We start from the raw sequence: 24114 nt of genomic DNA, 5'->3' as shown, positions 1-24114 counted from the left end.
CGTCCCGGCAAATAGGACAGCCGGGGCGCAGGCGTTGAATTCTCCTCAGCCTGTGGGCTGATTAATCTGACCTCTATTTAATTATTCCAGGCATGTGTATAATTACAGGGCTTAGCCCTGATTGGTTGGTCTGTGTATTTAAGGCAGGGAAGGCTTAGCCTCCCTGCCGGTTATAGCGCTTCTGACCCAGTTTTGCTGACCTGCTCCTGTTTGTTGTACCCTGTCCTGTGGATACTCTGTTGGATTTTCTGTGTATGACCCCTGCCTGGACTTTGGACTCTGCCTGTTTGCTCATGACCCTGACCCTTCGGCCTGTACCTTGGACTCTGCTACCTTGCCTGTGACCCCGACCTCTGGCGTACTTATTGGCTACCCTGCTTGCCTGTGACCCTTGACCTCGGCTACTGTCTGACTATCAACTGCTTTCTATTCAGTCTCCTGGCCTGCCACTACGGCCCTGCATTACCAACCCACACTACACTACTGGAGTTAAGTCCTGGGGCATCTGAGTACCGGTGAGCACATTAAAATTTAAGTGAAAGGTGGTTGCTATAGTTGAAGACCTCCGCCATCTAGTTCTGTGGGTTGGTGATCAGACCATCAGCCTAACACTGGCCAGTTGTCAATATTTGACTACCCTAGAATTAGAGACAAAGAAAAAAGAGTTATATCCGTACTAGGAGAATTGTTGCTACAGATCCTTATGTGGGTGCATAAATATACAATCCACATCTCAGAGTACATATTATTATTATCCTTTATTTGTTAGTTGCCACAAGAGTTCCGCAGCGCCATACACAGCACAAACAGTAGACTATACAGGGTGAGACATAACTGAACAATAAACAAAAAATACCAAAACTTCAGAAACTCCAGGAAGGCTAATGCAGTAAAGACGGAGCAGAAGAACAGGTATGGAGACAGGAGGGAAGAGGGCCCTGCTCATACATCCTAAGGGAGGGTAAACAAAGCTCAGGCACAAAGGGAGCCAGTAGAAGTATGTGGGGAGAGAACAAGGGGCCGGGAGGAGAGAGGGGAGAATGAGCGGAGGAGTTGAGGGGGTTAGGTGGAAGGTTGGTAGGCTTTAGGGAGCAGGTGAGTTTTGAGTGCCCGTTTGAAGGAGCACAGATTAGGAGAGAGACGGATGGAGTGAGGGAGTTCGTTCCAGTGAAGAGGGGCAGCACAGGAGAAGTCTTGGATTCTGGAGTGGGAAGAAGTGATGAGAGTGGAGGAGAGGCGATGGTCATTGGCCGAGAGCAGGGAGCGGGCAAGAGTGTGAATGGAGAGGAGGTTAGAGATATAGGGAGGAGTAGATTGGGAGAGCGCTTTGCAAGTGATTGTCAGGAGTTTGAAAAGGATTCTGTAGGGGACGGGGAGCCAGTGCAAGGTAAGACAGAGAGGGGAGGCAGAGGAGAAGCGGCGAGAAAGGAAGATGAGTCTTGCGGCCGCATTGAGTATAGAGCGGAGGGGGGCAAGATGGGAGAGGGGGAGGCCAGTAAGGAGGAGGTTACATACATACAGAGGGACTTCTGAGTGGTGCACCCTAAAACTTTAAAGATTAATTGGGAAAAGAAAAAAACAGAAGGAAAATGTTCTTAAGGGGTACTCAGGATCTATAGATCAATAAGCTTATTGTGTATAAAACATATATTTTATTGGTATGTTTAAAATAATCCAAATAAGTACTCCTCCTCAAATATGAAAAAGCTAGTGAAAAATTAAAACCAAAAAACATATACAGTGAGTTAAAAATCACAGTTCTACTGCAATGGCTCTGTGATCCTGTCCAAATTTATTGTAATACTGGTATAATACCATAAGTTATCATATATATGTAGGGTTGTAAATCTAATTGTCTCTATGATCTCTAAATTCATACCAATCTCCTCAATTGTATATAGATCTAATCAATAGACTTTAATAGTAACATTTCTAAGTTTCTAGTAGTATATTCAATCCTCCAGCAGATTGGCACTTAGGTTAAGTGTCAAACTGAAAGCCAAAAGTCCTCAGCTGATAATTTTCTCATAATGAGTTAATAGTCAGTAAATTAAGCGATTGTTACTTTGCCCATAATAGGGTCACTTTGTAGCTTGATAATTACACGTCATTAATAGATTGAGATTAAGGTGGTTATTCCTCTAGATCAGGGGTAGGGAACCTGTGGCTCTCCAGGTGTTGTGAAACTACAAATCCCAGCATGCCTTGCCACCTTTCTGCTGGTTATCTACTGGCAAAGCATGCTGGGACTTGTAGTTTCACAACACCTGGAGAGCCGCAGGTTGCCTACCCCTGCTCTAGATGCTACTGAAATACTAGTAGAAAAAGCGGATCCAGTCTGTCATGCTGGTCCGCTGGTTCTAAATATTGATTGGATTAAAAAGCTGTCAAGAGGCAGATTCAATCTATTACGCTAATCTGCTGATCCCTAATGTCCCTATCTGTATTTTAAAGACTCGTTCCCATTATATATTAGTATAGTGACTCCTTATATATATTAGGAGCAGGCACACAGAGCAAACACTGACACGCATTTCGCTCGTGTAGCTTTATCAAGGCAAACCCAAGCCTCATTAACGTTGGTGTTAAATACTCTATTAGTCCAGTCCCCCAAGATGACATAACACCTATTGGGCCAATCCTATCTCTCTATCGCTGACAGTGATGGACATATGATTTAATCAATCGGAAGGTAAGTAGATTCATTGATCTTGCCCACTGACTGTCGACGTTGGTTAAGGGAAAAAGGAAAACAAAAAATATTTCTGTGTTAGTATAAATGTATAAGGAATCGAATGACTAGTTGGTAAGTATGATAAGTAAACAGATTACATATCTGGAAGTTCCCCATTTAATCCAAGACATTAATATGACATATAGAAATATATAGAAAATAATAAAAAGATTTCTCAATTACACTATTTGAGGATAATGTCCGTTGGAAGAGTCATTTAAAGATGTAGGGCCTGAGTCATTAAGCAAAAAAGGAGTAAATGTTCTCTGGGACAAACCATGTTACAATGCAAGGGGTGCAAATTAGTTTATTATTTTGCACATAAGTTAAATACAGGCTGTTTTTTCATCTAGCACACAAATACTTGATAGCTTTATTATTACATCTAGGACATGTCCTACCCCAACTATAAATCTGTCTCCACAATTTAAATTTACCTTCCCCTCCAATGCAACATGGTTTTGCCCAGGTGCAAATGTTACTCCTTTTTTATGCTTTGCTCTCCTTAAGGACTCAGGCCCGTAGTGTATTGTGGATTAAAGGTGATGTTGCAAACCAAGATTCAAAAATAATCACATGAATAAATCGCAAGAAAAAATCTAAAAATGTTGTGATATATGAGTGTTGATGATAACAATATTACAATTTGAATGATAATACTAAAATAATAATTGGTGTAAATTATGTAAACATTAGGAAAAAAATATGTGTGAATTTTAAGAGGTACTGTGCCATATAAAAAAGTGAAAATACAAAAATTACACAAATTAAACTGAATATTAATATCTATATAAGATGACACCAAAATATTATTATAAGGATGATTTTGTATATTTGTAATATCATGATAATATTGAAAAGATTATTTTAGAGAGTAAATTACAGAAAAGCAGAATAACTATTAGAATTATTTAGACCATATGGGAACAAGATGCCCATTAAAAAGATTTTTTTAGTCTCCCTTCTCACTAGTTGTCCCTGTAAATCACCTCCTCTAAGGGCTAATGTAATTTTTTCCATAACAAAGGCTTTAATGCACTTGGGTTCACAATTATGATAAATCATAAAATGTCTCGCTACTGTTGTCAACGTTTTATAGTTATCTTGTTTTTTTCTGGCATTTTTATATTACTGATGTGCTCCAATAATCATCTTTTAAATGGTCGGGAGGTCATACCTATGTATTTCATATTACAGGTGCAAATCAACCAGTAGATAACTCCATTAGAGTTGCAATTCAAGAATTCATTAATTATCCAGATTTTGTAATAGATAACTCCGGCGCTAATAAATGGTACAGAAAAACCTATACAAATACTAAAGAAACATCAATTGCAGCAGATCAAAAGAGGAAGTGCAAATCCTCTAAGAAGCAGATATAACAAACAAAAAAGCAGATTGCGCATGAGATGTTGTAATAGGTAAATGTGTATAAAAAATATAAAAATACAAATGCAAGTAACTCACAATGAATTTGTACCTCTGTTTACTTAAATATAGTACATAGAAATAGCATAATTGGATAAAATCAATAATCACATATGTTAATCCACAGGCTCATAGAAACCTATAAAGGCAATAAAACAAATATCTCTCTAAACTTTAAATCAAAGGAGTGGTAGCTCTGTATGGAGTGGTAAATAAGAGCAGACTCTGTTCCTCCAGATTCCAGTTACTAGGTCAGATGACCAATTTCCATAACCGAAGAGATGTATCTGATATCAAGTGTATATCTCCATAAAACCGATGGTATAATGGTAATTGAATAATGGAGCGTAAATACACACGAATGATCCACAGTATATAGTATCAATTCAGCCAATATAATTCGTCAGGTTGGTAAATAGATGGACTGTACAGGGCTTACCCATAAGGGAAATAATGTCCAAATCCTCGTAGTACTGCACAAACGGCTTGAAGTTCCGGTGTGAGTCCTGTTGTAGTGCGCACCACCGATATCCGTCCGGATTGAAACACAGAAAGCTCAGAAGGAGTCCTCTTGAGGACACAAAGACGTAATGCCTCTGGAAATAGTGTAGTAAAATCTTCACAGTCAGTGTGGCTAAACGGAGTCAATATTCAATAATAAATACTCCATGAGATAATTAGCAAACAGCGACGCGTTTCGTCTGTCCAAGCAGACTTTTTCAAGCTAATTATCCAGATTTTGTTATATTTATCCACATACTCTTTTGTTTGAATAGTAAATTGGTAATAGTACACATAATAATAATAATAATAATAATAATAATAATAATAATAATAATAATAGTAATAGTTTACATTATTGCAATGTTAACATTATTACCATTCGATCAAAAAATTAGGTGTGAACTAAATATAATTATTGACACCTGGATGATAACAACAATAATATAATATACTGGTGCATAAAATATTTTATTTATCAGGCAGACAGAGTTCTTTTTGTGGTTGATCCGCAATTTTATTTTTCACACTTTATCACATTCACTTTCCTTTTCTTTTAATTATTTCACTGTTTTTCCCTGGACTATAGATACTCTTTTATATTAATTTGAAACAATAAAGGTTATACTTTTCAGCTATATGAGACCCACATCTCAGAGTGCCCCTATACACTTCTTTTGCTTCTCCCGTACTCTGAGATAGTGGTGTTGTGGTGTTGTCAACAGTGGTAGAGAGGACGGGGGGGGGAGACTCTTTATGGAGGGAAGACAATGAGTTCAATATTGGCAATGTTAAGTTTGAGAAAGAGTAACGACATCCAGGAGGAGATGGCGGAAATGCAACTGGACACCTGAGAGAGAAGAGAAGGTAAGAGATCAGAAGATGAGATATAAAGTTCAGTGCTGTCAGCATAAAGGTGGTACTGTAGGCCAAAGGAACTGATGAGATAACCAATGGAGGAGATGTGCAGAGCAAAGAGCAAAGGGTTAAGGACAGATTCCTATGGGACTCAGAAAGGCCAATGATGTGAACGCTGTGAGTAGGAGAGGGTCATTATTGTGAGACATTTAAATCCTTTTCAGGGAGATATATGTGTATCAAATATTAAAGTAAATTTATATCTACGTCTGCTAATCTTCTGTTTCTTAATATTCTCGGAAGACTAGATAATGATTTGTTGCAAAATAAGTAGCTATGTTTCCAATTCTATATACAATAATACAATCAACTAAGTTCTATTGAAGAAAGATGCTGACATTTACTTTTCATAGTGTAGTTGTATTCGTCACAGTTAGCAGAGTGAGTGTCACGGTTCCCAAGGTAAGACCGCAAAGAGAGAGTAAGTGAACAAAGTGGTTTTATTAGAAACACAGGTAATACAGGTTCAGGATGCAATAACTGGTAAGGCAGTAATATAACCACGGATCTTAACAGCGAAATAAGCAATACTGTGAAGCACTGGTGAGATGCAGTAGCCAGCGGGTTGCAGGGTGTACACCTCTGGAAAAGGTGGAGAGATGAGTAGCCTGCGGATTGCAGTGTTGGATACCTCTGGAAAAGGTGGAGAGATGAGTAGCCTGCGGATTGCAGTGTTGGATACCTCTGGAAAAGGTGGAGAGATGAGTAGCCTGTGGATTGCAGTGTTGGATACCTCTGGAAAGGTGACGAGATGAATAGCCTGCTGATTGCAGGGTTGGATACATTTAAAAAGGTGGTGAGATTAATAGCCTCTTTATTGCAGGGTTGTATACCTCTGGAAAGGTGGTGAGATGAATAGCCTGCGGTTTGGAGGGTTGGTTACCTCTGGAAAGGTGGTGAGACTCAAAAGCTGGGTAATGCTAAAACACTTGAGAACAGAAAGCAGTTAATGGTGTAAATAAGCTGAACAGGTTATGCTGAGCAGCAATGAGCTGCAGAGAGCAGAAGCACAGAGATCCACACAGGTGTATAACTCTGGGACAGGATCGATGATGAGATATGTCTGCAGCAATGGAATGAACAACTAAAACCACAAAGTCAGGTACAAAGGTAAGTATAAGCAGGAACAGGAGACAGAGGTGATTGCTTCCTATCAGGTAGAGAGACCTGATGATCTGGTCCAGACTGCAGGGTGAGGCAGTATTTTAATGATTAGTGGCATGTGAAAATCATTCTGAAAAAATGAGCTTAGCTCAGCAGGAAGGGAAACAGTTCAAGCACCACAGTGGCCCCTTTGGTGGCATGGTGATACAGCAGGTTGTATATATGCAAAAAGTCCAACATAGTTCCTGGCAGACAGGAGCTGCAGGAGGCAGATAGTGACAGTGAGATTTAACTATAGGGCTGGAAACATACATTTCTTAAAGTCTGTATATTATAAATTGAGCATGCTATCTGTGTTCAAATGAGGTTATGACTGAATGTCTTATGTTATATTCATACATTCGTTCATACCATATAAAAAGGTGGCTGACCAAGCAAACTGGTCTAATGAATAAAGGCTTGTTTAGCCTTAAACAAAGTTTTTTGGAATGTGTCAGTTCTTTGTTGTCCCAATTTGGATTCACCCTTTATAGTCTAGTGTTAGGATACCAGGGTTATAGAGCCTAGAATCACAGAGTAATCCTGGGACCTTAGCGGTTCTTGGATCAGACCGACAAAATTGATGCATTTATCTTCTGTGTCTTCTGTTGCATCTCAATATCCTCTTAATACTATTTACATAAACAGCCAATAGCGGGGAAAATATATATAATAGTTCAGAACAAACACTTTCATATGTTATTAGATGAAGGGACGTATACCCAGTTGAAAAACTGAAACATCAGAATCAGGAGCAGAAAGATTAATTGACAAAATCCGATTAGGATAGATGTATTTACATAAAATAATAATAATAGCACCTAAACTTTAAACTATATCAATATGAGAAATATTGTGTTATTATATCATTGAGTTCCAATGTTTCAATACACTATAGGGGCTCATTGAATTTAATTGATGTATCCAAAAGACTTCTTTTTTACAGAGTCTTTTAAATCTGCCCTCCCCTTCCCTTTCAGTGTGTTATTAATATATTCTACAAGATTATATATATATATATATATATATATATATGACTTAATATATATATATTATATGTTAAGTTACAGCTACAATCCGAAACATATTCATATCCTGATTCATTAAGGAACGTAAAGCAAACCAAAAAAATTAGTAACTTTGAACCTTAGCAAAACCATGTTGTATTGGAGGAGAAAGTGAATTTAGAATGTGAGGGCAGATTTATAACTGGGGTAGAGCATGCCCTAGATCAACTTTTAATGTCAGGGTACAAATAAAGCTATCAAGTATCTGCATCCTAAATGAAAAAACAACCAGTATAATAAATATTTTTTTGCTTTACTTTCCTTAATGAATCAGACCCATATTGTGTAACTTGTATCACAATTAATAAATTTACAAACTTTATATATTTTATATTCATGTGCTAGTTCTTTTATTTTATTAGCAATATGGTTACATGTAGTGCATCTTGAGCCTTCCCATATAAAACAGCCAACTGGTTGTTTAGGTATCCACTCTGATGTTTTCATAGGGTCTGATAAATAGAGGGCTCTGTCTCAATAGAACTGGGACAACCATATATTTTAAATTGTTCCCCTTTTTTGGAAGAATGTTCAAGTTGCTCTCTTTGATATCATAGAGTGGTGCATTTCAAGGTTGGTGACAATGTATGGAAAGCACGTTGGATCAGTGGTTAGCACCTCTGCTTTACAACACAGGGGTCATGAGTTCTATTCCTGACCATTCCCTTATCTGTGAGAATTTTGTATGTCCTCCCTGTGTTTGTTTGTATTTCCTCCAGGTGCTCCAGTTTCCTCCCACTCTCAAAAAACATACTGGTAGGTTATTTGGCTGCTAACAAATTGACACTAGTCTGCGTGTGTGTGTGTGTGTGTGTATGTTAGGGGATTTAGACTGTAAGCCCCAATGGGGCAGAATAAGTGGTGCTATATAAATAAATGGTGATGAAAAATGGTGAATGTATGACTGGCTACCAAAAATATCAAATTAAAACAGCCTTTGATAAAGTTTGGACATAAACTTTTTGGACTTATTAATAACATCCATCAGAAGATCATCAGAAAAATTAACCCAGTCAGTTACCAACTGTATCTTCTCTAAGATTCCTAGTAACTTTTATTGCTCGTTTTTCAAGTGGGTGCACTGGTGCAAGGTCCAGAATCTAAGCCAAATCATCTCCAGTTCTGGTGGTTGATCAACCAGAAATTATAATTGATAAAAGCTTAATTTTTAAAAAAAAGTTCAAGGCCAAATTCATTATATCATTGATTGGAAAGGGTACGGTTTAAACGAAAGACCCTCGGGTCCAGCTAGAAATATACATGCTAACAAACCCGAAGTAGGTCCTTCACAATCTATACCCTCAGAAACCTCAGTAATGGGGACCTTGACTTCAATTCTGGTTCTGATTCTTGGCTCTGTCTGACCATTCATGCTTATGTTACCTACCTGGCTACTAAGTACTGAGCACTACTAGCTGAGGTGCTGGTGTCCTGCGGAAGCTGCAACAAGCGTACTGCTGCCATTTATACAAGCCGTTCTGTTTGCTAAAGTCTGGTGATAACTCTTTTATTTCATTAGCAATATGGTTACATATAGTGCCTCTTGAGCCTTTCCATTTAAAACAGCCAACTGGTTGTTTAGCTATCCACTCTGATGTTTACTTAGGGCCCTGTTGATTATTAGGGCTCTGATTCAATAGACTTGGGGCAAGCATATATGTTTCATTTCTCTGGTGTTCAGCTACTTTACATCCATTTCTGCCTGCATCCTTACCAACCATTGTTCAGCTCCACTCCAAGTGGAGTGGTAAGTGGTAAGAATTTGCATTTACTTTTGTACTGCTTCACGTGCTATTGTGGCCTGTACTGTACTGAGGGACTCTGGGTTTGTCTCAAAATAATTTGGATACTCTGGACTTTTTTATACACTGCTAAGTACACTGTGACATTAAGCTGTACTACTTCTCCTGATCTGACATTGGGAGGTTCTGTATTCTACAGCTTTGCCTGTTGATATAGCAAAGCCATCTGCATATGATTCTGAACCTGATAATCTGCATCTGATAGTCTGCATATATTGCTTCTTGCTGATCAATTGTGTTATAAAATAAAGTCTGTCATTACAAATTCACAAACCTTGTAATTTCTGCTGCTAACCTAGCACTCATCCTTTGATTCCTCATAGTCGCTAGGACATAGACCCCTGAATTATCAATTCTTGGGAATGACAAACCTTTTCAGAATTGGCTGAAGCCATTTACAAGACAGTTTACACTTCTGAGGCAATTCTGTGGCCACCGTGGTATGAAGAATGTGATTGTGATTCTTGGGAAGAATGTGGATGAAACGCCCATATTTAGGCCCACATATTTTTTTAATTGTTTGGGAGGTGAGGAGGAGGGAGATCTAAATAAAGTATCAATAGTTCTACTTTAAATATCTTAAGAATTGCAATTGCATATTTCTGTATTTAAGCAAAACTTTGGAATGCCCAGTTATACTATAACACAACATTGGATAAATGTGGACCATTTCTTCAAAAAAAATCTATTTATTTGTTTTTCGCAAATTAAGTTTGTCCAGGTAAAATTGCCTTATTCTCACTTTAATAGCCTTCATTTTCAAACCATACAGGAGAGGATTCACAAGTGGTGGCACCACAATGACTTCCACTGACATGAACACCCTGAGTCCATAAGGGACTCTGGTAGGAACAAAGCGATAGAGCAAAATCTCAAAAACACAACCAGTAACAAAGATTATGATGGATATCAGCTGAGGAGCACAGGTCTGCATTGCTTTCTCCCGGACATCCTTTGATTTTGCACAAACCTTCGCAATTTCAATGTAAGATAAAACAATGAGAAAAGGCATCACCCCCATTGTTGCTACTGTAACAAAAACCCCAAATATATTGTTTACAGTTGTGTCAATACAGGAAAGTCTCACAACTGACCAGTTGTCACAGTAGATCTTTAGTATGACATTGTCACAAAGAGGAAGTCTGGCTGATAGTGTGACAAGTATAGTAATTAATATGAAGGAAAAAGTCCAGGCTGCAAAAACCAGTTTGAATGCTGTGATTAAGGTCATGATGCTGACATATCTCAAAGGGTTACAAATACACACATATCGGTCATACGCCATTACAGCTAACATGGTGATTTCACATGATGCGTAAGTGTAAATACAAAACACTTGTAAAAAACAGCCAATGTAGGAAATAATCTTTGTCTTATAAATTAAGTTTATGAACAGATTGGGGAAAAAGGAAATACTGCCATAGAGACCATTTGCACATAAGCTGGATATAAAAATAAACATAGGCTCATGTAAACTCTTGCTTAACATAACCGTGGTGATTACTGTACAATTGGAGAGAATAATCACCATAAAACCAACCAAAGTTATCACACTGTATAGGTAATTTATGTCTGTAATTTCACCAAACCCGAGAATTAGCACGGTTGGGGGAAAACTTGTTGAATTTTGCATTTGTGTTCTTGGTGAAAATGTTTCCTAAGAAATGGGGAAAAAAAAGTTATTGTTGTAGTCTGTTGAATTTTGCAGTTCACAAATATACAGTACCATCATGAAATATATTTATTCATTGGTGAATACCCCTACCAGACTTGTAGAATGGCAAAGGTCCACTGTTCAGGACCACCGATGGTCAGGGGATACTAATCATGTGCCTATCAATTTTATTCTCAGACCTCATAATGCTGGAAAAATTAGAATTTCATCACACATGGGGATGAGCAAATGTTTTAAAATTGTTCTGAATTACACATTTTGTTGAAAAATTGTACCCATTTTAGCTCCTCTCCTCTCCAATCATTTGAAATGGTTCTTGGCCAACAGGAGGGCTTAGTACCTTTTTTCTATCATTTTTTTCACACTGTACACAGTATTGTTATAGTGGATATGCTGCTGTTTGGAGTAAACATTGTGCCACATAAATCACAATATCTGTATCTAGGTTTACTATAGGAGTATAAGCTGAAAACTAGGTGCGTGTGTGTATATGTATATATTTATATGTTTGGGAGGTACTGTGGTGTATGTCATAGACAAAACAGTATCCTCTAAGAAAGTTACTTTTCTTTCCTTTTCTAAAAAAAAATAAAAAAATCACACCTTCTGCCAATTATCCCTGGGTGTGGCTGTTACCTCCTGCCTCTATTACTAGATAGGTGGCAGTTAAATCATTACCTTGTTATATGTCAGACAAGGGAAAAGCTTCCCAGTAGATATATGTATGCTATTGTTTCAAGGTAAACATTGTGCCACATAAACACATTTTGTACCTAGGTTTGATGAAATACGGCTGGGAGATATGTGTATAGGTGTATGTATAGATATATATATATATATAATGTTTTTGGGAGGTACTGTGGGGTAAATCACAGACTAAACAGTATCCTCTAGAAAGCTATTTTTCTTTCCTTTTCTTTTTGAGCTGTTACCTTCTGCTTCTACACTAGACAGGGTGGCTGGTAATAGGGGGAAATGTCAGACATGCCCTCTGTGGCCATAGGTCATTTCCAGAGAGGTAGACCCCTATTCTCTACAAAACATCCAGGCTCCCGGACAAACCAGTGGCTTGACTGGACACTTCCCCTCTCTATGACCGCAGGAGTAGAGGGACGCCTGCTGTGGGTCAGAATTCTTGAAGTGGCATCCTCCCATAACTTGGAGAGGGGTGATCATTCATTCAGGCGGTCAGCATAGCTGTTGTTCTAGGGTCACCCCTCCCTTGTTCTCATCACATAACAATGACACTAAATTGAAGCCAGGCTGTCGCTTTGCTTCCTTCAGCAGTAGTCATCTGCTGGAAAATTAACGAGGGAAGTTCCCTTTCACTGCCTTAGCCCCTCAGACCTCTTCTCTAGAGATGGCTGGGCATGAAAGTTTACACTCTTCAGATACAAATCCCCTGTGGGGGCTTAGTCTCGCTACTTCATGTAGGGTCCCTTGAGCAGGCAGAGGGACTCTCACAGAGCCACAGAACTTGCTGGCCTTTCTAGGGCAGCTTCAGATGAGTCTGAGGGTTCCAGACTTGGCCCTGACACAACGGGTCCACAGACATTCTAAACAAGGAAGCAGTTCCAAGAAGGTTTCTGCTCTGTTGAGGCGACCTCTTATGGCTGGGCCCGGTTCTTTACCAGCACCCAACTCTGTGGGTTTCAATGGCATGGCATTTGAGGCCAAACTCTGGCGGTCCAGAGGGATTTCCTCCAGAGTGGTAGACACCATGCTGCAAGCCAGGAAACCGGCCTCAGCCCGCATTTAATACAGAGTGTGGCATACCTACATTAAGTGGTGCGAACAAAGACTCTGCCACTCGACTAATTTTCATCTTTCCCGTATCCTACGTCCACAATCAAGTAGGCCTACTTCAGTTCTGATCGGCCTGCGGCTAGTCGTATTGCCGCCCATTCCTCCCGCTCAGTAGGGGCTTCTAGGGCTGCGTATAACAAGGTCTCAGTGGATTAGCTCTGCCGGGCAGCCACCTGGTCCTCTGTTTATACCTTCATTAGGTTTTATCAATTTAATGTGTTTGAGTTCTCAGATGCCAGTTTCGGCATTACAGTTTTGCGGACTGGACTGTCAGAGTGGTCCCTCCCTTGGGGGGCTGCTTTGGTTTGTCCCCATAGTAAGCATGGTCCCCAAGGTGGAGGTAAGAGAAAAGAGGATTTTATGCTAACGTTAAATCCATTTCGCTGAGTCCATCTGGGGAACACTGCGTTCCTTCCCTTCTGCTCTTCTGTGGTTATTCTTTTGGTATTGTGGTTCCCTTCCTTTGGGCTTTTGTATTACACACTGAAGTTCACATTGGGTTGCAGAGGAGATATAGCCTGTCAGCAGGAAAGTTAACTATTTGAGTGCCTACTCCAAGTTCTCTCCTACAACCCCATGGTAAGCAGTATCCAGCAGATGGACTCAGATAAATGGATTTAACGTGAGTATAAAATCCTCTTTTTATATCAAAATCAGGAATTCTCAACACAAGTAAACCCCAAGAGATTGTCATCACATATAATACTGCTTAAAGTGTACATTTTTTAAGGAACAGTCGTAATATTTTACAAGTAAATTCTCTGTTCAATGTAAATATTTCAAAATATATTTTAAGCCTCAATTTAATATAACAAAATGACAAACTTCATCAGACTGATAAACTAATCTAGATAATATAGTTAGAAAAATAGCAAGCAGAAACAGAGAGCGGGTATATACAGGTGATATATTCAAGTATAATGAATGAAAAGAAAATTGGAAAACTAGATATTTGTGTCACATAATTTACGATGGAGGGTGCAGTTTAGAACAAGGAGAGAATATTTTACAGTAATTGTGACTACTGTTAATCGAATATGTTATTATTAAAGATAAAATTAGCTGTGTCTGTGCTGTGTGTCTGGATCATTTGAGTGTACACTCCTCGTTGTCTGGGCTCACATGAACGTGGTTTCCGTTACTGCTCAGCAGGGCCGCCATCAGAAATTGTGGGGTCCAGTACAATGAAGCAGGCAGCCCCCCCCCCCCCCCGGTGAACCAGGGCCGTCTTTCCGACAGGGCATGATGGGCAGATGCCCGGGGGGCCAGGGGGAAAGGGGGCCCGAGGAAATGAAAAAAAAAATCATGTTGAAAAAAAACAAATAGAGAAACACTAGACAAATTATTTAACTGATGTACACACAATATTGTTCTATGTAGAATTTCAGTTATGATCCTGTAATCATGCTAATTCCTTACAGCGCAGTATTATGGGTCTATATTACATATCTCTCTCAAGTATTTCCCCTAGTGCACGTGCTTTGGAAGCAGAATAATGCCTGCTCTATACCTACACACTGCTCTTATCATATATATAAATGTATATACATTGTACATCATCTGCTTCTATTCATTCACAGACACTGTTAACGACAAAGGGCCTCATTTACATTCAGGAGCAAATTCAGCTAAACTGGTGCAAATTTGCACCTAGTCAAACTATGTTGCTGTACAAATACTGGGGAGTTTTATTTTTAAACTGTGATTTAAAGTTCAGCTATGAAGCTTCCCACTTATAATTTATTCTGCCTGCACATTTTAAATGAACCCTCCACACACACACAAACAACACAACATGATTATGCCAGAGGTGCAAAATTATACCTTCTAGCTGAATTTACTCTTAAATCTGAATAAGGCCCAAACTGTCAAAATAATATATTGTTTATAAATCACTAACATATTGTATATTAAAAAAAAATGACTTTCTCTCTCTTTTTTCCTAAACTGAGCACCCTAAACATGTAGGACTTGGTTTATCTTCCAACACAATCTGAACGCAACTTGCATTTTAAAAATATGGACGTAACTTACAAGCAGGTATGCCCATATTCAAATACAAGTCTATCACATTTGAATATGGATATAAGTGCGCCCTGGCTAAACGTTACTTGCCGTATTCAGACAGAAGGAACAAACGGCATGATACGCTCATGGATATATTCAATGTGAAGTCACATCAGGCCGCATGCAAAATAAAAGATTTTATCATTTATTACAACAATTAATACTATAATTATTAATAAAAATATGTTATTTTTTATTTTTACAGAAATAGGAAAATCAAGATGTTCGTAATATATACTGTACAGAAAATGCATTTCTGTAGTTTGTCTTACTTGCAAACACATGTTCCAGCATGTATATGTGTCAGTCATCACTATCAGTCGGCACTTACACCTATCCTGTACCTGATGCAAAGGATATAGCAAAAAAACATGTACCTAAAAGATGCCCAGAGCTTCAATCGGACCTCGGCTTGTCCTTACTGTACATTACCTATGTGCATCCGCCCCTTCCGTACCGGCCTTCAAGTTCTGACAGTTGGAAGTGTTATTTGCCTTTGGACAGTGGGCAAGTCCGTTTCTGAGCATGTGCAGAGAAAGTTCACGCTAGACACGGCAAGCAAATGACTAACAAGTGCTGTGTAGATCTAGACTAGCAATAGGCAACGCCGCAACATGGCAGATCAGTCAAGAAATACAGATGGGGAAAAACTGAAGGAAAAAAAGAACCATCCAACATTTAGTTTGATTGAAATCAAAATTACATTTTAACGACATGATTAAAGAAGGTGGATTATATAGAAATTGCGTTATAAAATGTACTTTTCAACAAAATATTATTAAAAAAATGAAATTATAACAAATTTAATCAAAATTACATCACTTTTTAGCCTAAACATACTTTTAGTTGACTTTATTTGTTTGAGACAGAAATGATATTTGTGTATGAATGTAACTATAATAGGGGTATTTGCACAGTATTGAGGACTGTTCTGCAGAATGAGCCACATGAGAATCATCTCCAAGTTCAGTGTTGGCAATTTAATGAATAATACTCACTGATACAGTAACGTGGAGCCTGTCCTCTGTTCTCTCAGCTCTGTGTCTGTGTGATGGGCTTTTATATAGTCACTAATTAGTGCTGAAGATGTACAGTAACAATTCTCCGGTGCTTTTCTGACCATTATTCTACAGGGAATCTTCACTACATATATGATAAAGTGAGTGTTGGATATTCCCTTTTGTCTATCAATATGTGTTAAAGAATAAATATATATATATATATATATATATATATATATATATATATATAACACCTGCTCATTGTTTATGGAACAGGAGATGGGGAACCTATATACTGGTTTATTGGACACAAATACAGCAACCTCTAAATGCATATCTATTTAATATTTATTACACAGATTAATATATCATACTAGAGTTTACCCATCATTTTCTGCATAGCTGAATCCATCATTTTTAATCTCCAGCTAACATAAGAAGTGGTGGGGAACATGTTTAAAATAAGAATAAATGCTAGTTTTTTTTTTTTTTATAATAATAAGATATTTTATGACCAGAAGTCTTTGTGAACCCTAAACCAATATATAGCATGCGGTCGTTATATGTCTAGCCCCCAATACAGTATAGCAGGAGATTGGGTAGGGCCACCATCACTAGGATGGAGAATTGTTGTCTGCACCACCAACACTTATCAGAGGAGAGGAGTGGATTAGGGCTCAAGCACTACACTAGTAGGGGAACAGCATGCTAGATGGGACTGGGATGATATGTCACCAAAGGAGTTGGGGGTATAGCATTACTCAGACACCATGCCACACCAAATGGAGGCATTTTATAACCCATACAGGGATTTTATTACTAAAACCTAGTCTAACACATTAGGATAGGTGACTATGCAGATTCCTTCTACCACTGGGAACAGCATTAAGGATTAGTTTTGTTAGGTAACAATTTTTAATAATATTGTATATTTAGAATGTATTTCATTATGCGGTTTGGCAGCATAAATAACAGGTTAGTAAGAGGGACATTTCAGGAGTATTTTCATAGTACACTAATCACTGAATATCACCGGGCTTAAACTCACCACTGGTCTCTGCTGTTTAGTAATCCACCCAATCAGATGCAATCACTTGTATGTAATAAAGTGTATTACAGTCATCCATGTCAGGCTGCGTGATTCTCTCCAAAATATTGGTGAGGACATTTGTGAAAACCGATGCATGGGAGTAGAGTGATTTAAATTGCAACAATCAGTCTTTTGCCAATACTTTATGCATACACACAAACATACTGTAAATACATACATACCTACCTACATGCATACGTACAGGCTACCGTCAATGAAAGTCCTATGCATTCACAGGGTCACTGAGGAATATGGCTGTGTCATTCTTCCCATTACGGTGAAGGAATGAACCATGCAATTGACAGCAGCGATATCCCCAAGGCTGCCAAACCCCCTTTATCTGGGGCAAGACTTTTCCATGTTACGGGAAATTATAGCCGACTGTTATGTTCAGGAAATGTCAGCGACTCAGTTATTGGCTGGACATCCGACCCTACTTGATCCTGACTTTCATACCCAGGAACTGGAGATAAAGACCAAAGCCGCAATACCTGTAGTCTGGATACCAGACTTTGGCTGCAACTAGGCCGACATCGCCTTCCAGAAGACAGAAGAGAAAAGTCCTAGCTGGAGAGAGATGGGCAGAAACAAAAACCTTGCCAGCGGGTGAAGATTGGTCCCCAATATCCAGGACTATATCACTCCAGAACTTTGCGAGGGACCAACGTAATGAAAGTGCTTTGTAAAATGCTTATAAATATGTGATGGAAGTGAATGAAGTATGGAAGGCTGAGAGACCGGCCAGCGGAGTAACTTATTTTATAATAAAAGGGGAACTGCTATACAGGATAGTGGTGGTACAGGAGAAAAGAGCTCATCAATTCCTGGTGCCACAGGTACATGTCCCTTTGGTATTAGCAACAGCCCAAACACACAATCTGGGGGGAATTCGGGAGTGGATAAGAATCTAAATCGGGTGCTCCTGATGTTTTACTAGCCGGGAATCCATATGGCAGTCAAATTATACTGTCAGTATGCCAGCCGTCGGCCCCTAAACCAGACTATTGAGCTTTCCTGCTACCTCTCACTATAACTCCAATTCCATTCAAATGAATTGCCATGGACTTACCAGGTCTCTCGGAGAAGTCTGCCTGAGGGCATCAATACGTATTGGTCATTCTTCATTGCGCTACATGACACCCTGAGGCAAGACCGCTACGGAAAATTAAATCAAGCACTATTTCGAAAGAGTTACTATTAAAGTACACTCTCTGGATTGTGACCCCACTTGTTTAAACAACTTCTGCTGTATAGCCACAGAACAATACCTGTCCCTAATTCTATCAAGAATGGCTCATCTGCTATCCCTTTGTCTGTATATTTACCTGTGAAAAGGTAAACACAGAAAAGACTAATCAGGCAGGTCTTAAAACTGCTGAGAAGGTCATTTTTCCCTTTAAAGAGACCTCCCTTCAATAGCAAATTGGCATTTACAACCCAGTGATAGCTGAAGTCAGACTGGTGTTGAGATTTAGGTCTCTCTGTCCCTGATAGGAAAGGGACAATCGGTCCCTGTTATACTGCCTTTGTCTTGATCTTTCGCTCTCTCTCCCCAGGTCTTGGGGAGCTGTAAGTTGGTCAAAAGCGGAGTAAAAGTGACTCAGGACGATGGCCTTGCTGGTAGCCTTAAAGGAGAGAGGGTCGGTATCCCAGCAGAAGTTTGGATAGATGTCACCCCCTGAATGTGACTAGGATAATGGTGAGGTGTTTTTATTTTACCCTGTATGTAGTGCTATTTGTTGCAGGTTATTATTTAAATATTATTATTGCTGATTTATGCTACCATTTTGTTAAATAAAAATATTTATTTTATTTCAGATATTTGTCTGGGTGGTTTTGAACCTCGGATAGGTACCGGATAAGCCAGCTGTGCAGCACAGAGCGATACACTAAGCCCGGTATCATTATACTCAGGAAAAAATAGATTACGATACCCTGTTACCCTATCTCATGTTTGCAATAAGGGAGGTGCATCAGGAATCAACAGGGCTCAGTCCCTTTGAGCTTCTGTTTGTGAGACAACTCGCAGAGATCTGGATATCCTCAAAGAAGGGTGGGAAGAGCAGGGACCCAACAAGCCAAATATAGTACAGTTTGTGGGCCAATAATATGATCGTCTACAACAGATTGGTCGGTTGGTAAAAAACATCTCAGAAAGCACAGAGCACCTTTAACCCAGGTGACAAGGTGTTTGTCCTGGTACCAACTCAAGAGAGCACATTGTATGCAGATTGGCAAGTCCCGTATGAGGTACTAGCGTCCATAAGACAAGTAAAGTACCTGGTACAGCAGCTTGGTAGACAGCGGAAAGAGCAAGCCAATCACGTTAATTTGTTAAAGCTGTGGGTGAAGAAAACTCCAACGTTAACGTTGGGAGCAGTAAAAACCGAGGACTGCATAGTCCCCGTGGAGTCATCTCAACTCAGAGATGACAAGCATTAGGTATGGTAGCAGCACGAAGGATTTTTTCTGGCTATTCCTGGGCGCACCAAGATAAGTGGAGGAGTCCACCAGTGAGTGGAATAACCCCAATCCAAAGCCTTCAGTGCAATCCGCTTCTGTAACGATTTTAGGAAAATGAAATAAGATGTCTAGGTGTCACAAGCCATGGCAGTTCACCTAGCCGCCGCGATTTGCTGTCCAGGCTGTCTGCTTCCCGGCTGATTCCATGATGACTGGGATGGGACGCCAAGCTGTCAAATCGTCACGTCTCGGCAGTAGAGGCAGCTGGGCGCATGTGCAAAGGCAGCTAAGTTAATAATTACCTCATGAGGCTGATTTCTTCAGGCTGTGACTCCCACTCTCTGATTGGTCCTTCCATGTATTTAAGGCAGGGAGGGCTGAGCCTCCCTACCAGTTATAGCATTCAGTTCCTGGCTGCTGATCTGCTTCTGTACTCTGTGCGTGACTTCTGATTATTTACTTGTGGCCCTGAGCTTTGATTGTGACTCGGATACCCTCGTTTGCTGCTGTTACACTTGTGTAATGTGCAGTAAATAGGTAATAATTATGGAGTACTTGCCTTACTTTAGATCAGCACTGCCGACCGGTGGTGCGGAGTCTAACAAACCCCCTGGTGTTCGCCAAGAACCGCCGCAAATCGGGATGGGCTTTGCTGCGAAGGAACGCAGGTCGCGGTTTATTGGTCTGCCTCTAGAGGTAAGGATGTGGGAGATAAAGACTTGGTCAGCAAGCCGGGGTCTGGTACACTGGAGCAGAGATTAGACGTGGTCAGAAAAGCCGGAGTCTGGTACACTGGAGCAGAGAAGCAACGTAGTCAATCAAGCCTGGGTCTGGTACACTGGAGCAACGAGGAACGTGGTCAATCGCTAGTCAGGAACAGGAAGAAGTTTCTCTGATGCTGCCCAGGCGTCATAGCAGGCTTTTTGTAGTGCAGATTTGAATTCCCCACCTAGCAGGGTCACGTGACAGCGCTGCCGAGACCCGAAGTAGCGGAGATCGCGGCGCTGGAACGGGGGACAGGTAAGTGTGTAACAGTACCCCCCTCCAAAAAAGGTATACTCCGGACACCTATACTGGCTTGGTGGGAAACTTCTTATGGAAAGCTCGCAGGAGTCGTGGGGCATGTAAATCGGTAGCATGGACTTATGAAAGTTCCTCAGGGCCGCACCCTTTCCAGTCCACTAGGAACTGCAGAACTCCTCTAGAGCGACGAGAATCCAGAATTTGCTTGACTTCAAACGCAGGCTGTTCTTGAATTACCACAGGAGGAGGAGGTCTCTCTGTAGTGAAGAATTGATTAGTAATAACAGGTTTAAGGAGAGAAACATGGAAGACATAAGGAATATGTAATGAAGAAGGAGGTTTCAATCTAAAAGCCACCGGATTGATAACTTAGGATATTTCAAAAGGACTGATAAATCTAGGAGCCAACTTCTTGCTTGGAACTTTCAAATGGATGTTACGGGTGGATAGCCACAATTGAGGAGCTACCCTCTTCTTCTTGTCATATGCCTTCTTAGCACGGTTAGCAGATCTCCTCAGGCTGGTTTTCACTAGATCCCAGATGGTAGAAAACCTGCGAAAGAGAGAATCCACCGCTGGTACCTCCGAGTGAGGAAGAGAAGAGAAGGCTGGCAGCCTGGGATGACAACCATACAAGATAAAGAAGGGGGAATTGTAGGCCGCTTCATGGTAATGGTAGTTGTGAGCGAACTCTGCCCAGGAAAGAAGGTCAACCCAATTATCTTGATTGGCATAGATGTAAAACCTTAGAAACTTCTCCAATTCTTGATTAGTCCTCTCAGTCAACCCATTAGTCTGGGGATGATATGCAGATGAAAGATCCAGTTTGGTTCCTAGTTTTTGGCAAAAAGCTCTCCAGAAGTTAGATACAAATTGTGATCCCCGATCAGATACTATGTGTGTATGACAGCTATGAAGTCAAAAAATCTCCTTAATAAAGAGATCCGCTAAGACAGGAGACGAAGGGAGTTTCTTCAAAGGAACAAAATGTGCAACCTTAGAAAACCAGTCAGTGACGACCCAGATGACAGTGCATTCTTTAGAGCTTGGAAGGTCCATGATAAAGTCCATTGAAATGTGAGACCATGGAATATCAGGAATAGGTAATGGCCTAAGCGGACCAGTCGGCTTCTGTCTGGGAATTTTATGCTGGGCACATTTTGAACAGTCAGAGACAAAAGACTTGACGTCCTTACGTATGGTAGGCCACCAATACTTTCGGGAGATAAATTCCCAAGTCTTCCGCATCCCAGCATGTCCAGAAAACAGGGAAGAAAAAGCCCAATGCAATAATTTGGCACGAAGAGGTGGGGTTACCCGGAGGACTACTTCTCTCAGTCAACTGAGAAAAAGCCAATATACAGTTGGTATCCAAGATTGGTTTGTCTCTCTCTGGTGCTTCGGTATCAGTAGCATCAAAAGAACGAGAGAGGGCATTTTCTCTAACATTTTTAGAGCCTGGGCGGAAGGTAATATTGATATTGAAACGTGAAAAGAAGATGGCCCATCCAGCTTGATGGGGGTTTAGACAATGTGCAGACCGTAGGTACAGTAAATTCTTGTGATCAGTGTATACTGTTACCGGAAATTGAGCACCCTCAAGTAGATGTCTCCATTCAGAAAGGGCCAATTTGATCGCCAAGAGTTCCTTATCGCTGATTCCATAATTCTTCTCTGCAAGGAGAAACCAACGAGAAAAGAACCCACAAGGATGATATTTACCACTTGAGTCTTTTTAAGATAGAACTGCTCCGACCCCCACGGAGGATGTGTCCACCTCTACGAAAAAGGGCCGTTGACAGTCTGGTTGAAGAAGAATTGGAGCTGTAGAGAATAACATCTTGAGATCTTTGAAGGCTTGAACTGCTTCAGGAGTCCAGATTTTAGGATTAGCGGATTTGCAAGTGAGGGCTGTGATGGGAGCTACCAATGAAGAGTACACCTTAATAAACTGTCGATAATAATTAGAAAATCCTAGAAATCGCTGAGTAGCCTTAAGGCCTGATGGTTGTGGCCAATCCAGGATGGCTTTAAGCTTGGATGGATCCAGTTTCAGATATAATATATCCTAGGAAGGGAAGTCTCTATGTTCGAACACACATTTTTCGAGTTTTCAATATAACCGATATCTTCGTAGCCTACTCAATACTTCTCTTACATGTCTGCGATGAGATAAAAGGTCTGGGGAGAACATAAGGATGTCATCTAGGTAGATAACTACAAATTGATAGAGTAAGTCTTGGGAAGATCTCGTTCATAAAGTTCTGGAAAACATCAGGAGCGTTACATAGCCCAAAGGGCATTACCAAGTACTCAAAGTGTCCATCTCGCGTTTTAAAAGCTGTTTTCCACTCATCCTCCTCTCTTATTCTAATTAGGTTGCATGCCCCTCTTAGGTCCAACTTGGAAAAAATGGAGGCCCCCTTTATTTGGTCAAAGAGCTCAGAGATCAAAGGTAAGGGATATCTGTTCTTCACAGTGATAGAATTGATGGCACGGTAATCAATACAAGGGCGAAGGCCCACATCCTTCTTCTTTACAAAGAAGAGACCTGCCCCTGCTGGAGATGATGATTTTCATATGAATCCTCCCTTGAGATTTTCTTGAATGTATTCAGATACTGCGTTGGTTCCAGGAACAGATAAGGAAAAAATACTTCCGCAGGGAATGGGTTTACCAGGTTGGAGATTAATAGCACAGTCCCAGCTCCTATGAGGCGGAGGTTTAGTGGCCTCCTGTTCACAGAAGACATCTGAAAAACTTCGGTACTGAATTGACAATAATTGAGGATTGCCCAGTTGAGCATTAATTTTGGAAAAAATAGGGGTTATTTTAGTCAAACAACTACTGTGGCAAGCAGAACTCCAAGAAAGAATCTCACCAGAATTCCAGTCTATCCCATGAGAGTGAAGACGAAGCCATGGCAGGCCCAGGATCAAGGAGTTAATGGCTTTAGGAATTACTAAAAAAGTGATGGTCTCAACATGTAGCGCTCCCACTCTGAAGGTTAAAGGCATGGTTCTAAACAGGATGTGTACTCCAGGAATAGTGCCTCCGTCACTGGCGGTAAGGGAGATGGGTCTCTCTAGGGACTGGTTAGGAATACCTAAATTGAGAGATGGTATCCGAAGAAATGAAATTGCTTGCTGCCCCAGAAACCAGTAGTGCAGAAACAGGGTGGACCTTGGAACCTACCACTACTATACAGGGAATACTAAGACAATCTTTACTGTGATAATAAGAGAGGATGTGAAAAGAGGGACCTAACGAAACCTACTAAACGTTAGGTTCTGTCGTTTCCCGGGCGCTTAGGACAGGTACCCAAAAGATGACCCCCTTCGCCACAGTACAGGCACAATTTGTTCTTGAACCTTCTCTCTCTCCTCAGCCGAAAGG

The 24114-nt window shown here is 40.3% G+C and overlaps 1 protein-coding gene across 1 annotated transcript; it reads right to left on the bottom strand.

Moving 5' to 3' along the window:
* Nucleotides 1-10278: 10278 nt before the first annotated feature.
* LOC142138530 (olfactory receptor 52E4-like) lies at nt 10279-12990 on the bottom strand. Its single transcript, XM_075195270.1, has 2 exons — nt 12805-12990; nt 10279-11250 (listed from the first exon to the last, which is right to left on the bottom strand). The coding sequence occupies exons 1-2, from the start codon at nt 12988-12990 to the stop codon at nt 10279-10281; spliced, it is 1158 nt and encodes a 385-aa protein (XP_075051371.1).
* Nucleotides 12991-24114: the final 11124 nt, after the last annotated feature.

This window comes from Mixophyes fleayi, chromosome 2, assembly GCF_038048845.1.
Source record: "Mixophyes fleayi isolate aMixFle1 chromosome 2, aMixFle1.hap1, whole genome shotgun sequence".
In the NCBI taxonomy this organism is placed as follows: domain Eukaryota; kingdom Metazoa; phylum Chordata; class Amphibia; order Anura; family Limnodynastidae; genus Mixophyes; species Mixophyes fleayi.
This window is presented reverse-complemented; position numbering and strand designations above follow the sequence as displayed.